General features: G+C 27.8%; 1 protein-coding gene across 3 annotated transcripts; it reads right to left on the reverse strand.

Annotated features, from left to right (window-relative positions):
• Positions 1-2,711: 2,711 nt before the first annotated feature.
• Positions 2,712-11,973, reverse strand: LOC114124139 (signal transducer and activator of transcription 5B-like). 3 transcript variants are annotated; one of them, XM_027987324.2, is made up of 13 exons: positions 11,825-11,973; positions 11,102-11,273; positions 10,720-11,011; positions 10,495-10,659; positions 10,324-10,438; positions 7,122-7,267; positions 6,932-7,052; positions 5,354-5,589; positions 5,028-5,177; positions 4,826-4,950; positions 4,611-4,763; positions 3,561-3,759; positions 2,712-3,244 (listed from the first exon to the last, which is right to left on the reverse strand). In XM_027987324.2, exons 2-13 carry the CDS (start codon positions 11,265-11,267, stop codon positions 3,157-3,159), a joined length of 1,956 nt encoding a protein of 651 aa, XP_027843125.1. In that variant the 5' UTR covers positions 11,268-11,273; positions 11,825-11,973; the 3' UTR covers positions 2,712-3,156. The 3 variants fall into 3 exon arrangements, with proteins under 3 accessions (XP_027843125.1, XP_050053515.1, XP_027843124.1); XM_050197558.1 differs by lacking the exon at positions 11,825-11,973 and adding an exon at positions 11,364-11,634; XM_027987323.2 differs by lacking the exon at positions 11,825-11,973 and having other exon boundaries at positions 11,102-11,633.
• Between the last annotated feature and the right edge of the window lie 672 nt (positions 11,974-12,645).

The following is a 12,645-nucleotide window of genomic DNA, read 5'->3' on the forward strand; positions in this document are numbered from 1 at the left end:
CGTGAAGATGAAGACTTTGGCACGGGGTAAGTGACAATAAGAGCTGGGAACGAGGACGTCAGCGCCGCCGAACTTGCGGAAACTCAATTATGTTTCATGATCCGGCAGCCACCGGATACAATTACGGCCGACGAAACGGCTGTCTCAGTCGGGAGGCGAAATCTATAGACGAGATCTAGGCGAAATCTACGAAGAGTATTATGATCAGCTTACTCTATCTTTTTCGTCCAGCAGCAATTCCGCCGGCCCAGTCGTGATTCCGGTGTTAACGCTACGCTGATTCGGCACCATCAAGATTTCGTTCGCCCCGTGCGTTTGAGTCTCCGACGTCCGACGTCAGAGTGATCGTCATCTGTACCGTCGACGCGCACTAGCCACTCGCCGTAATCGTTGTTCCCGCTGACGAAGCTGCCGGACCGCGCCTGCCAACTACCTATGTGGTCGTCGCATCCCTCACCCGAGCAATCGCCGCAGCGTCACTCGTCTACGGGACCGACCACACTGCAAAGGTATCGTGCACCCGTTTCGATATTTCGTATTCCCCTCCTCATCAAGTGTACTTTCCCCCTTTTTTTTAATCTTGTCTTTCTAAAGGCTACATCTATACGTTTTGTTTTAATTTTATTTACATCAAATTTATTGTGTTCAACATTCAAATCTCATTGATATTTTTTTTATTTATTTCGTATTATCAATTATACCTACCTATCAAAATTATACCTAATATATTATTTTAACCTAATATCATAATATTTACCTTACAAAATTTAAGATTAAATAATTAATATCAAAAAATAGTTATAGCATATGCTATAAAGCTATATATAACCTAACAAATTGTTTGAAAAGTGAAATAAATCACAAAACAAAACATAAATTATAATTATTAGTCATTTATTTCACTTTTAGTATTACGGTAGGTTGATATAATTTACACCTAGGTTTAATATAACACGCAGGTAATTTATATTGATATTTTAACGGCAAATACCTATGTGGCTATGTCTATATAAGAATATCCCTACATTACTCATCCACTCTATTAAAATTTAATATATAAAGACGTAATTAATAATGTGATAATAATATCCAATCACGGAGACAACGAATCGACAAGATCGAATTTCATAGAACTGAGAAAGTCTATACTCGATTTCTTTTGCAAAATACTAAACAATTTTTGAAATTACAGAACATTAAACCTCATAAAATTGATTTGTGCATCTTGCTGGCAGATATATAATGTTAACTGTTAATGGAGGAACTGTGAAGGACCGTTTAACACTAACTATTGTTTTAAATTTGAAAAAAAAACCTTTTTAACCAATAATGTGTCTTTTATAGTATATAAAAATATTAAAAACCTACGACTCGTCTATAATTATAAAAGAACCTTAAAAACTTTTAGTTATCTACTTTCTACTAATAAAACTTAGGTATCTTGCGTATTATTATTTTTTGTGACTTAACTAGGTAATAGTTATCAGTGGTCGCAAGGTATTACATCATGCAATAAAAACGTGTCGATTAAATAGAATCTACGAAACGACCGGATTTAAAAAACAATATGGTAAAAATTATACAGACATAAAAATATCGTCAGGGTGAAATCCAATCAGACGTCAAATTTGAAATTATGTATAACAATTAAACAATATTAGGTACCGAAGGAATGGTCTACTATGCAGACACTGTTACCGCGATTGTGGTAAGAGCCATTGACCGGCTAACCGTGCGTAGATAGATATAAAACAATAAAAGTGACAGGATAGGCCTGTGCCTATCGGACTCGACTAACTGAGTGTATCATTTTGAACCTATCTCGGTTCATTTAATATATAGTAATAACGTATATAAAGGCGTTTTAACCGATTGTAGTTGCTTTTTACTTACGTATAATTTATGTTAAGGAGCGTTTTCTTTGCAGCGTTCTGACACGGTATCAAACGCTGTACTATATTGAACTTGCTATCGCTATGTATTTTGAATGTGACGTGAGTACGTGACGTCGAGCGACAGCACTGGTTTCGGACCAGTCATCAGTGTACCGCGTCAAACATCAGTGTTTGGACGCCGCGACTGAACGCTGAAGAGAAAACGTACCTTCATTTAGTTCAAGAGGGTGATTTACTGATAGTTACTTGTTTTAATTGTTTCTATTTTTCTAATTATATATTATGTAAGTATAATAGTTGAAAAATTGTATTTCCGCTTTATTTATAAAGACATAAAGTTGATTTTAATTTTTACACGACTTTGTTAAAATAGTACCTATAAGATTATTACAAATTCATATGGTTATGGTTTATGACCATCATTGAATTATTGGTTAAAAAATATTTTTGTAGAAAAATATTCTTAAATCAATAATTAAGTATAAAAACGAAATAAATGTTTATTAACTATTTATTGATTTATTATTATTTTAGAAAATATGCCAACGAGTTTACGGTGGTACACGAGGATAACTGGACAGTCAGAAAGGAAGAACGACTGGCATAAATTATGAACATTTCTTATAGAATTTAAATTTAAATATTAAAAATAGCAGCATAAAAATGACCGTCAGAATTGTGGTCCCTCGTGAGGCTACTTTAATACGTCTCACACATACATTTAGTAGGTTGTGAAAATATGTATTCATAAATAAAAACTTAGGTAAATACCTACTAAAAATAAAATAGTAATATTAAAAAAAAATACAATTTAAATAAAATACCAACAAATTTAATTATAATAATCTTTTAAAATATTATACATATACAATGTACTAATGTCTAATTACAATAATAAGTAATAAAAACGAAACAAAGCATTATTATATAAACATGATCACAAAAATTGTTTATGTATATGTGCGTATGTGTGTGTGCTAATATAATAACTAATCTATAATAAAATAACAATAAATAATAAGTTCATGGTGATAAATAATAATACTGGAATACTTAATATGTGGAAAATAAAATGTAATAAAATTTACATAACTATAGAGATAATATGTATGTTAATATTTTAAATATTATTTATAAAAAAGGATAATTAAGGTTTGATATTAACACATACAGCTAAATGTATACTTAAACTATTATGATATCAAATAACAAGTAAAAAAAATTAAGATAATAAGACAACATATTACCCATCTAAATTTCTTTAAAAAAAGGCTCCATCCAACTGTGGCATGTCATTTAAGCTTGATGAAAAATCCATCTCTAAGGAATAATTACCAAAAGCAGTAATACTAAACAAACAAAACATAATTTTTGTAATCCTATTAAATAAATGAAAGATTCAAATTAATTAAACAATGTTAAAATAAATATGATAAGTTTTATTTATTTTAGTATATAAAATACAATACAAATGTTAGAGCATTGTCAATAAATGGCTTCTCTAACCAAGTCATCATGTCTTTGTAAATCTTGTACATTATTTATGTTTATACACTACATTATATAGATTGTAAGATTCAAATAGAATATATTATTGTGTATTCTAATAGAATAGCAAGTTGAAACTTAATAAATTTAATTTAATAATTAAAGTATACTTCTTACTTATTGTCTGGTTCACTATATACTGATGCATCTTTAACACTATAATTGCCTAGGCTGTTTTCATGAGACATGTGGTCTTGAGGTGTGTTAGGATAGCTATTCATTCCCTGACCATTGGTACTAGATCCACTCCACCCAGGAACATGAGTAACTAATAATGGTTTTACATAACCATTATTTGTAACAGGGGTGCTATTATCTGTGAAATAATAAAAAAAAGTAAATTAATATAAATTATAGTAATTAAAAGATGAACATTGAAAGTTGCATAATTATTTATTTATTTAATTACATTAAAAACGCCTAATAGATAAAAAGAATTTCAAAATACTGGTATCAGGGAGTATATGTTCTGAATGTTCTGATTGTGTGGTGAAAAAAGTGTTTATAACTGTATGAAGCAATGTGACATAAGTTAGTTGTAGGAGAAGTAAAAAGAAATTCTAAAATAGACAAAAATTTGAAATATTCAGAAACCCATTTAAAAAGGAATTAATGGACTGCAAGGACACTTTGGATATGGAAGACTTTGCATATAGGTGAATAGTAATGGTAGGTGACTAGGGAATTAAGAATCATAGAAGTACAAGCTAAACATTTATTATTATAAACAAGTTTGAGACAGAGTTGATATTTTGCAAGGAAAGGATGTTAAATAATCATACAGGAGGGGTCTAGCAACTAAAAAGTACAAGGTATGAAAAAAAATGAACAGATTTGAAATATTTGGTGTTGTTTAATGAAGCTTAGGTCATTTGTCACTCTATATAAGATTAAGTTGATGTTAAACTATAGAAACATTTCAGGATTGTAAATTACTTAGAAAATAAAAGTGAACTATGCTGATGGTAAACGAGATCTGGAGAGAGGTTATTTAATACTTATATAAGTTGAAAGTTAAACCAATGGTAGTGAACCCAAAGACTGAAAATGTTTAATTCATCTTTGTAGATTAACGAGTCAATTATATGAAAAATTGTATGTTATCAGCATTTTTTGTCAGTATAAACAAGTAACATTTATTCTACAAAATAGATAATGAATCACTACTTGATGATTGTGTGTAGTATTTTCCAAATGCCATGTCTTTATCGATATTCGGATATAACTTGGTGAGGTATGGCAAATCAAATAGTCTATCTGCTAAATTCCGAATTGATAAATCTTTAGCCGAGAAAGGTTGTAAGCTAAAAACATCATTAGCTGGAAAAAATAGAATTAATAGAATTTAACACTTTTATTATTAACTCTAATATACAACTCACATGCAGTCCAGGCAACAGTTAGTCCACCCAATTCTGAATCTGAAAATCTTAATAAGAATGTACCAGTTGCATATCTTGTTAAAATCTCTTCGGCGTCAGATTTTCTTATGAAACCCATTATAGCTCTAATTTTTTTTTAATGGTGAAAATATAGTATAATACTGTATAAATATATTTAGATTTTAGTTATTATAGTTATTACCCGTCTGTCCAAGGGCCTTTTAGATGTTCTTTAGTTAATTTCATCACTGAATAAAACCATTCCCAAAATGTGAAACTTCTTTGTGGCAATGGTTCTTTACAGAATTGTGACCATGATAGTATCATTTGATTGAAATCCACATTTTGCATTCTAAAAAAAAAATATATATATTTCAGTGATCAGAGCCCAACTTAGGAATTTTGGGGCCCGGGTCAAATTTTCTAATGGGGCCCCAAATAATATCGGGGCCCGGGGCTGCAGGCCCCCTAGCCCCCCCTAAGTTGGGCTCTATCAGTGATTTAATTTTAATTAGTAATCCAACATACCTAAAAGCCTTTTCAGCCAAAAATATTAGGCTATCTTCTGAAAGACCACGACCTGTAGCTGCGGAAAATTTCATGTTTATAGTTTCTGCCACATTTCTCCATGGTACTTTGTCAGGAACATTAAATGGAACCCTACCAAGTTTAGAAAAAGCATTATCCCATACTACAGTAGCCCAAGCATGAGGATCTTGATTCCCATGCACAATGACTACTACTGGTAATGACAAATTCCATACCTATGATAATTAAAAATAAAATGTTAATATACATCATATAATCTGTATAAAATCTAAAATTAAAAACCATGCAAGTCAATTTAGTTAGTAATTTAGAAGTTAATTTACTTAGTCTTTAAATAGATAACAGTAAGGAGTATATTAAATATGAACTCTGATAAATCATTGCTAAAAACAATAATTCTGAGTAGGAATGGTATGTCAGCTTCTATTTCAAAAGGATATTTAATAATTTATTTTTCTATTATAAATAAAGTAGGATGAATTTATTATACATTTGTATTCATCATTTTGCTTTGCTAAGCAAAAGTGCCATAAAAACCAATAAATTAGTTTTGAGAAACATAAAACATGCATGTTTTATTAACTGACGGCATTTTTAAAGAACAATAATTAAGTTTGTAGACCATAGTTTATATTATCAAAAAAAAATGTGTAAAATTGGTATACCTATCAAATGTTGCATCTAATTATTTATTTGTTTATTTTTTTGAGTTGCAGTACTGCTTTTGTTTAGTTGGACAGATAATAAAATAATAGATTTTATTATTAACTTATAAGTCAATATAACTAAAAGACTAAAAAAAACTAGTAGAACATTATAAATATATTTATAATATAAAATGTATAAAAATGATTTAAAACATGTTAACTATTCCAAGAGGTGATTTACTGAAGCTGAGCTATATAAAGTTCTTTAAAGTTAGATGGATAAAAAAAAAAAAAAACTCAGCAAATGGACTAATGTTTTTTTTTTTAAATTTAAAAATACTAAATGTGCATACAAATCTATGGCATACAATTCATTTTAAATATTATTATGTCAATATAGTTCTAAATTAAATGTTAACTCTTATCAAAAATTGAGATTTTGTTTAAAATTGTTGTTAACTTAAATTAAGTGGTCTTTTCAAAATATATTATAAGACTACTAAATTTTCTTATGAAAATTATAAAATCATATTTATTTCATAACTCATTTTGTTTTAATTTGTTGTATTTATAGTATAACTGACATTCTTAAAACATTGGAGATGAATACCGTGTTAGACATAACTATGATTTTAAAAGTGGGACACTACTATTAATATAATGGTAATACGGTGAAGACAAATGTCAAGTTTAACAAGGAATATATATTTAATGTAAGCAGACAATCATTTCCCGCCAATTATTTGTGATATGGATGGGTAAAATGTCGTTTCCAATACTTAAAAATACTAACTGTGTTAGACACGGCATTCATCCTGAATGTAACAATGCCTAAAAAATTGTCTCTAATATGTTCAATTATTAGATTAAAAAAATAATATCAAACCTTAAACATTGAATTAAATCTTACCTCAAATTGAAGTTCATTACCAATAAAAAATGTTGAAGAAAATAAAATTGAAAATTTTTCATCCATCACAGAATCTGTTCCTTTTTTCTCTGTACGTTTAATTTTTTTCAGTTGCATGTTTCTAATATATTTTATACAAAATTATTACTTTATTGGACTCATAAAAAAATAATACTAAGTTTAAATTTACCGGAAATTAGTAGAAAAATGTCTACGCACTGGGTGATACTCCATTTTTCCAATGCAATTTAATAACTCACCACAAGATTCACCATATGGTTTATTTCTTCTGATTATTTGGTTAACTTGAGATTCGTTCACTATAGATACTTTAACCTAGAACAATTTATGTCATAAAAGTAATATAAACAGTATGTAGAACTAAAATAATTAATATACTCAAATACAACACTTTTTGTTGGAAATCTAAAAAAAGAAATATATATATATATTAATATTATAAGTAGAATTAGGATGTTAATGACCTAAAAAATACACAAAAATGCGAAAATTCCCTAAAAACTGCAAAAAATGTACTTAAAAATTATCTAAAAAGTCTGATTAAATAAGTGAAAAAAAATTATTTATAAATAATAAATAATAGACAATAGTATACATTTAGATTTTAAGCATTATATAAATTTGTTAAAATATAAAATTTGAAAAATATCGATTAAATGGCAAATGTGGATGCCGAATCACTACTGACAATATCTCCTTTTACTGTTATTATAAGCACGTAAATTAATACGTCTAATGTCTATGTCAATTTAATTTTGTTTATCGGATTTATTCCATACAATTTATAAATATACCTAACATTCGATAAGCATCTATGATCAGCGTATGTCTAAAAGAGCACTTGTTTTATTAATATATAACACCAAAAACCTCACAATAATAAAATTAAAATTTTTTTAATGTTATACAAATTTTCTTTAAAATCTAAAATTTGCAAAAAAATTACATTAAAAACACCAAAAATGCATTTATAACTAAAAATGCCCTATAATGCAAAAAAATTAGAATATTCTGCATTGGAGGAGCATGAAACAAATTTTTCGCTAAGATAGCATTGTATAAAATTAAAGGAAAAAAAATGCAAAAGTCATCAACATCCTAACTCTATTTATAAGAATCTAAAGGAGTAAAAAAACTACAGTTGAAAATTTATTAAAATAGATTAAAATCAGTGTTCTATGGATAAAAGCCAGTAAGAATTTGAGTGAAGTAGTTTAAAATAACTTTTAATTTTTTAATCTACAATTTTAATTTCAATAAAGAGTTCTACTTAGTTAAAGTAAATTAAAAGTTGGGCCACCAACAAGATAGAAAATTCTTAATCGGCTGCTGCTCATAAAACACAAAATATAAGTACTTGTTATCTTAACCTATCTGAGCATTAAATTCTAAGACATATGATATAAGTTGAATATTTCTCCTCAAATTATTCAATACATTTTGAAGAGTTTAAAAAAGACATATGATGTGATTGGGCCCAGCTCATCATAATTGCTTTTCTTATGTGTAAAAGTTCCTCATATCACACAATGATTCACCTATATTCTGGCCTACAAGAGATCAGTACCGTCACGCTCATGCAGAAGATGGTGCAGGGGAACTATTACCCCTACTATGTGCCACTGTTGGTAAGCGGTTAAATGGGAGATGCACGAAATCGGACAAGTTTCAGTCGAATAATGGTACTGATCTCTTATGGGCTGGAGTATAAAAAATATTTTATTATTGAAATTTTATAATTTTAAGTGTTTAAGACAATAAAAGTATCAGAAGTTCAATACAATGTCTAGTTTTTAAATATTTAAATTTTAAGATATTTTACGGTGCATCATGAATTGGCATAATTTGTAATGACGCTCTATTTAACAAAAATAATTTATTTAGGATTTTCAATATTTAAAAAACTAAACATTACATTGAAATTCAGATACTTTTATTGTCTTAAACATTTTAAATATTTAAAAGTAAAATAAAAATAAAAATTTTGGGAAGGTAAATCATTGTGTGAACCGAGGAACTTTTACAGCCCATTTTACAGGTATAAGATAGGCAATTACGATGAGCTGGGCGCAATGATATAATTTTCATTGAATCATTTAATACAGCTATAGCTACAATAATTTAATATAATTTTTTTTTTTATATTATGTGCTCCTTTAATACCATATATTACAAAAAAAAAAAAAAATACCTAGATACAACATAATGAGAAAGGTATGCGATATGTTATTCAAAAAGTATTAATAGTGTTTAAATAATAAAGTTTTAAAATAAAATGCCTGGAATATTAAAGATAATAATTAGTGGACTTGGATTATAACTCACTCATTAACCAATTTGGTCTTCAACATTTATAAACTGAAATGTGTATTTTTTACAAGGTAAAAAAAAAGATAATAACTTATTTAATGGACATGAAGTATTTTAATTTATATAGCACATACCAAAAAATAGATTTTGAGCATAGTTTCATAGGCGCAATTTCTATTCCCAGAAATTTGAGCAATTAAATAAAACCTTCTGTGTTCTGTTTGGTTTTTACAGAAATTTTAAAATTGTTACTGTTAACCGCTTGCTTAACTATGTTAAAAATCTGCGTTAATTTAAACAGAAACTTTAACTGATTTTTAAATGGTTGATAACTTAAACATTAATATAAAATGCTATATCTAATCGACCACAGGAAAATTGCCTATCTTAATTTAATTTATCCACTTAGTAAAGGTACATAAATACAAACTTGTCTATAAACTGAGGAATAAGCCATCTAATAGTTCATTTGAGCACTTAGCAAAAGGTTACAATTTTTAAAAATAGTAGTCCCAAAAAATGAATATAATTATTATAATATCACAGAATAAGATAAATTTTAAGTTGAATTATGATATTTTTTTAGTATAATATAGTTATCACATCATTATATTTTTAAAATTATAACGAATTTCAAATACCAAAATGAACTATAATATTAATATTTTACTTAAACTGACATACCAAGTGCCATATTTAACATTTGATAATTTCTTACTGGGCTGTCAAGTAACTTAGTTAAATTTTATTAATAATTCATCATTAAATTTTTAATTCCATTTAATTTCTTACTATATTATAATTTATTTGTTAATATTAACAACATAATACTACCTCCCTAAAGTAATTCATATTTTAAGCATTTTTTGGTTTCAAAAATAATTTTGAAGCTATCATAATAAAAAAATAAAAATTGTAGATCAAAAAATACTAAATTAAGTAATAATGACTATTACTGAATGCATAATGAGAATCACTTGATTTATGATTATCATAAGACACATCCCCCCCTCATTTATCACTAGATATATTATAATTAATTATAATAAATTGTTTCATACCAAGGGCGCTGTCTTATGAATATTCAGTTTCCCACCAATCAATAGGCGTACTTCTGCTAAAAATCTTGTATTAGTTTTCAATACTTGAGGTGGTTGTGTTATAATAACAAAAGTACTAAATAATAAATAAAAATTTAAAAAAATTATAACTACAAAAAAGCATTTTTATACCTTGTCACTAATGATGAAAGATACTGTGTAGTCATATTAAGAAGTGTATTAATAATTTCACATGACTTGGGTAATTCAAAATAACGACTCAAATTGACTCTGAATCGATCAGCTTCTTTAATTTGAGAACGAGTTATCCATATTAAATCACACAGTTTCTCACACCTAACAAAAATATTATCACTTAATTAATTAAATTTAACAAAATAAGTAGGTAGTATCTACCAAGTTTGTATGACATCTATATCTTTCATGTATTTATATCCATTACCAGCCAACTGTTGTTGACGTTTCCACTGAATTAATGAATTATCAATAATATAATTTTGTACTGGACTGATCAAGTTTGTTAATTCATTAAGTTTGTTAATGTAAACACAAATAGAATTATTTAGACTTAAAGATTTAGCTTTTAATTGTTCTTTGTGCAATTCTTTTTCTTGAATTAATTTACTTTCAATTTCTGGTAAATCTAAAGTGCTGTTCATTCTTTGACTTTTCGCATTTTGCAAACGTTCTAAAGCATACAAATATTTAATATTCAAAATAGACTAGAGACCTTCAAATTAATTACAATTTATTACTTGACATAATTTTTGAGACTTACGGGTGCATTTAGAATATTCCGAGTACAAAACATTAAACGAATCAATATCGGATTGAATTTTCATGCGAATCTCATTTGAACGCTCGGCATGGTTACTGATCAATTCCATCTGTTGCATGACTCTAATATTTTCCATTTCTTGAGAGGATTTTCCGTTAACGTCCATCTGGATCTAGGTGTATAAGTATTTAATAATATAAAAGGAATGATGGGCTAAAGGATAAATTCTGAAACTTCTTTTACAACTTAACAGGAATCTTACGAGAGAAATTCTTTTTTCCACAAATATTAATATTATTATCAATCAAATTATATTATATTTTTATAATTGCATTTTAGATTTAAGTATTAATAGACGAGTAGACGACGCCAAATCGCCAAGACGGATTGTGCACGCGTTATTAATAATTTAATATAAGTATATAACTGTTATTTAATGGCAGACGGCAGTGCATGTAAGAACACGACACGATACCGATACAGCTGTAGTAACTACCTAAGTACTAAATTGAATAGGTACCTCTACCGATAAACAAATTTGTCAACAACATGAAAAACAAGAAACGTTACCAACCATAATTACAATCTATAATTAAAATATTAAATCAACATCATTTGTAAAATTTCTACAGGTTAGGTTACCATTGAATAAAATGATAAAGTATAAACAAACATTATGTGCGTCGAAAACTTGAAAATAAAATAAATAAAAATTGAAATTACCTAAGTGTTTTGTTTTTCGTCGGTTTTGGCTCATACTCTCGTCGTTTTTCAATTTGTCATTTTTGGATTTATGGCAGCTATTAAATTTAAAATTTGTAGAACATGAATAATGATTAACGAATTTTAAAAATAATTATAAAATGAATGCATTCACGTGCACATGCGTCATGCATGATTGCCCCCCTTCAAATACCTAACCCAAATTTGTAATTTTAGCCAAGTTGTTAGTTGGTAGGTATCAAAATTTAGTGCTTTCAATTATTATAATAAATAATCAAATGCCTTTGATTCGTAATACAAATTTACAATATTAATGAACAATGATAAATATTGAATATAGACCAATCATACAAATTACTGAGTTATGCCATACATTACACATCTAACACAAGATTACGTATAAGAGGGCATAACTAATTACTTAATTGCTAACTAAAATATAACTTAGTCTTTACTTAATCCTTTTAAATTATAATGTTTAATGTTATGTTTAAAATAGTAGAGTGCCCATATGGGGGGAGGTTAGGGGTTATATCTCCCCACTGACTTTGCTTGCCGAATTTCAGAAAACAACTTGTTAGATATTAGTGCTGTTATAAAGTCATTACTCTTGATAACTCTATACTATATACACGTGCGTACTCAATTATGAACTATTTTTGTTTTTGGGTCGCCACAATTTATTTAAATATATTATTACCACAGACCATATGAAATAGGTAGGTACCTATATAATATTTTATAATATTCCGTGTTATTATACTTATTATTGTAACATATATCTCCCCATTGAACATTTTGTGGATACGCCACTATGTAGT

This window comes from Aphis gossypii, chromosome 1, assembly GCF_020184175.1.
Source record: "Aphis gossypii isolate Hap1 chromosome 1, ASM2018417v2, whole genome shotgun sequence".
Lineage (NCBI taxonomy): Eukaryota > Metazoa > Arthropoda > Insecta > Hemiptera > Aphididae > Aphis > Aphis gossypii.

Coding starts and splice junctions, on each gene's coding strand:
- LOC114124139 (XM_027987324.2), bottom strand. CDS start 11,267: ATGGACGTTAACGGAAAATCCTCTCAAGAAATGGAAAATATTAGAGTC. Junction 7,268..10,323: donor TTCATAAGACAGCGCCCTTG/GTATGAAACAAT, acceptor AAATTGTTCTAG/GTTAAAGTATCTATAGTGAA. Junction 5,178..5,353: donor TTGGCTGAAAAGGCTTTTAG/GTATGTTGGATT, acceptor TTTTTTTTTTAG/AATGCAAAATGTGGATTTCA.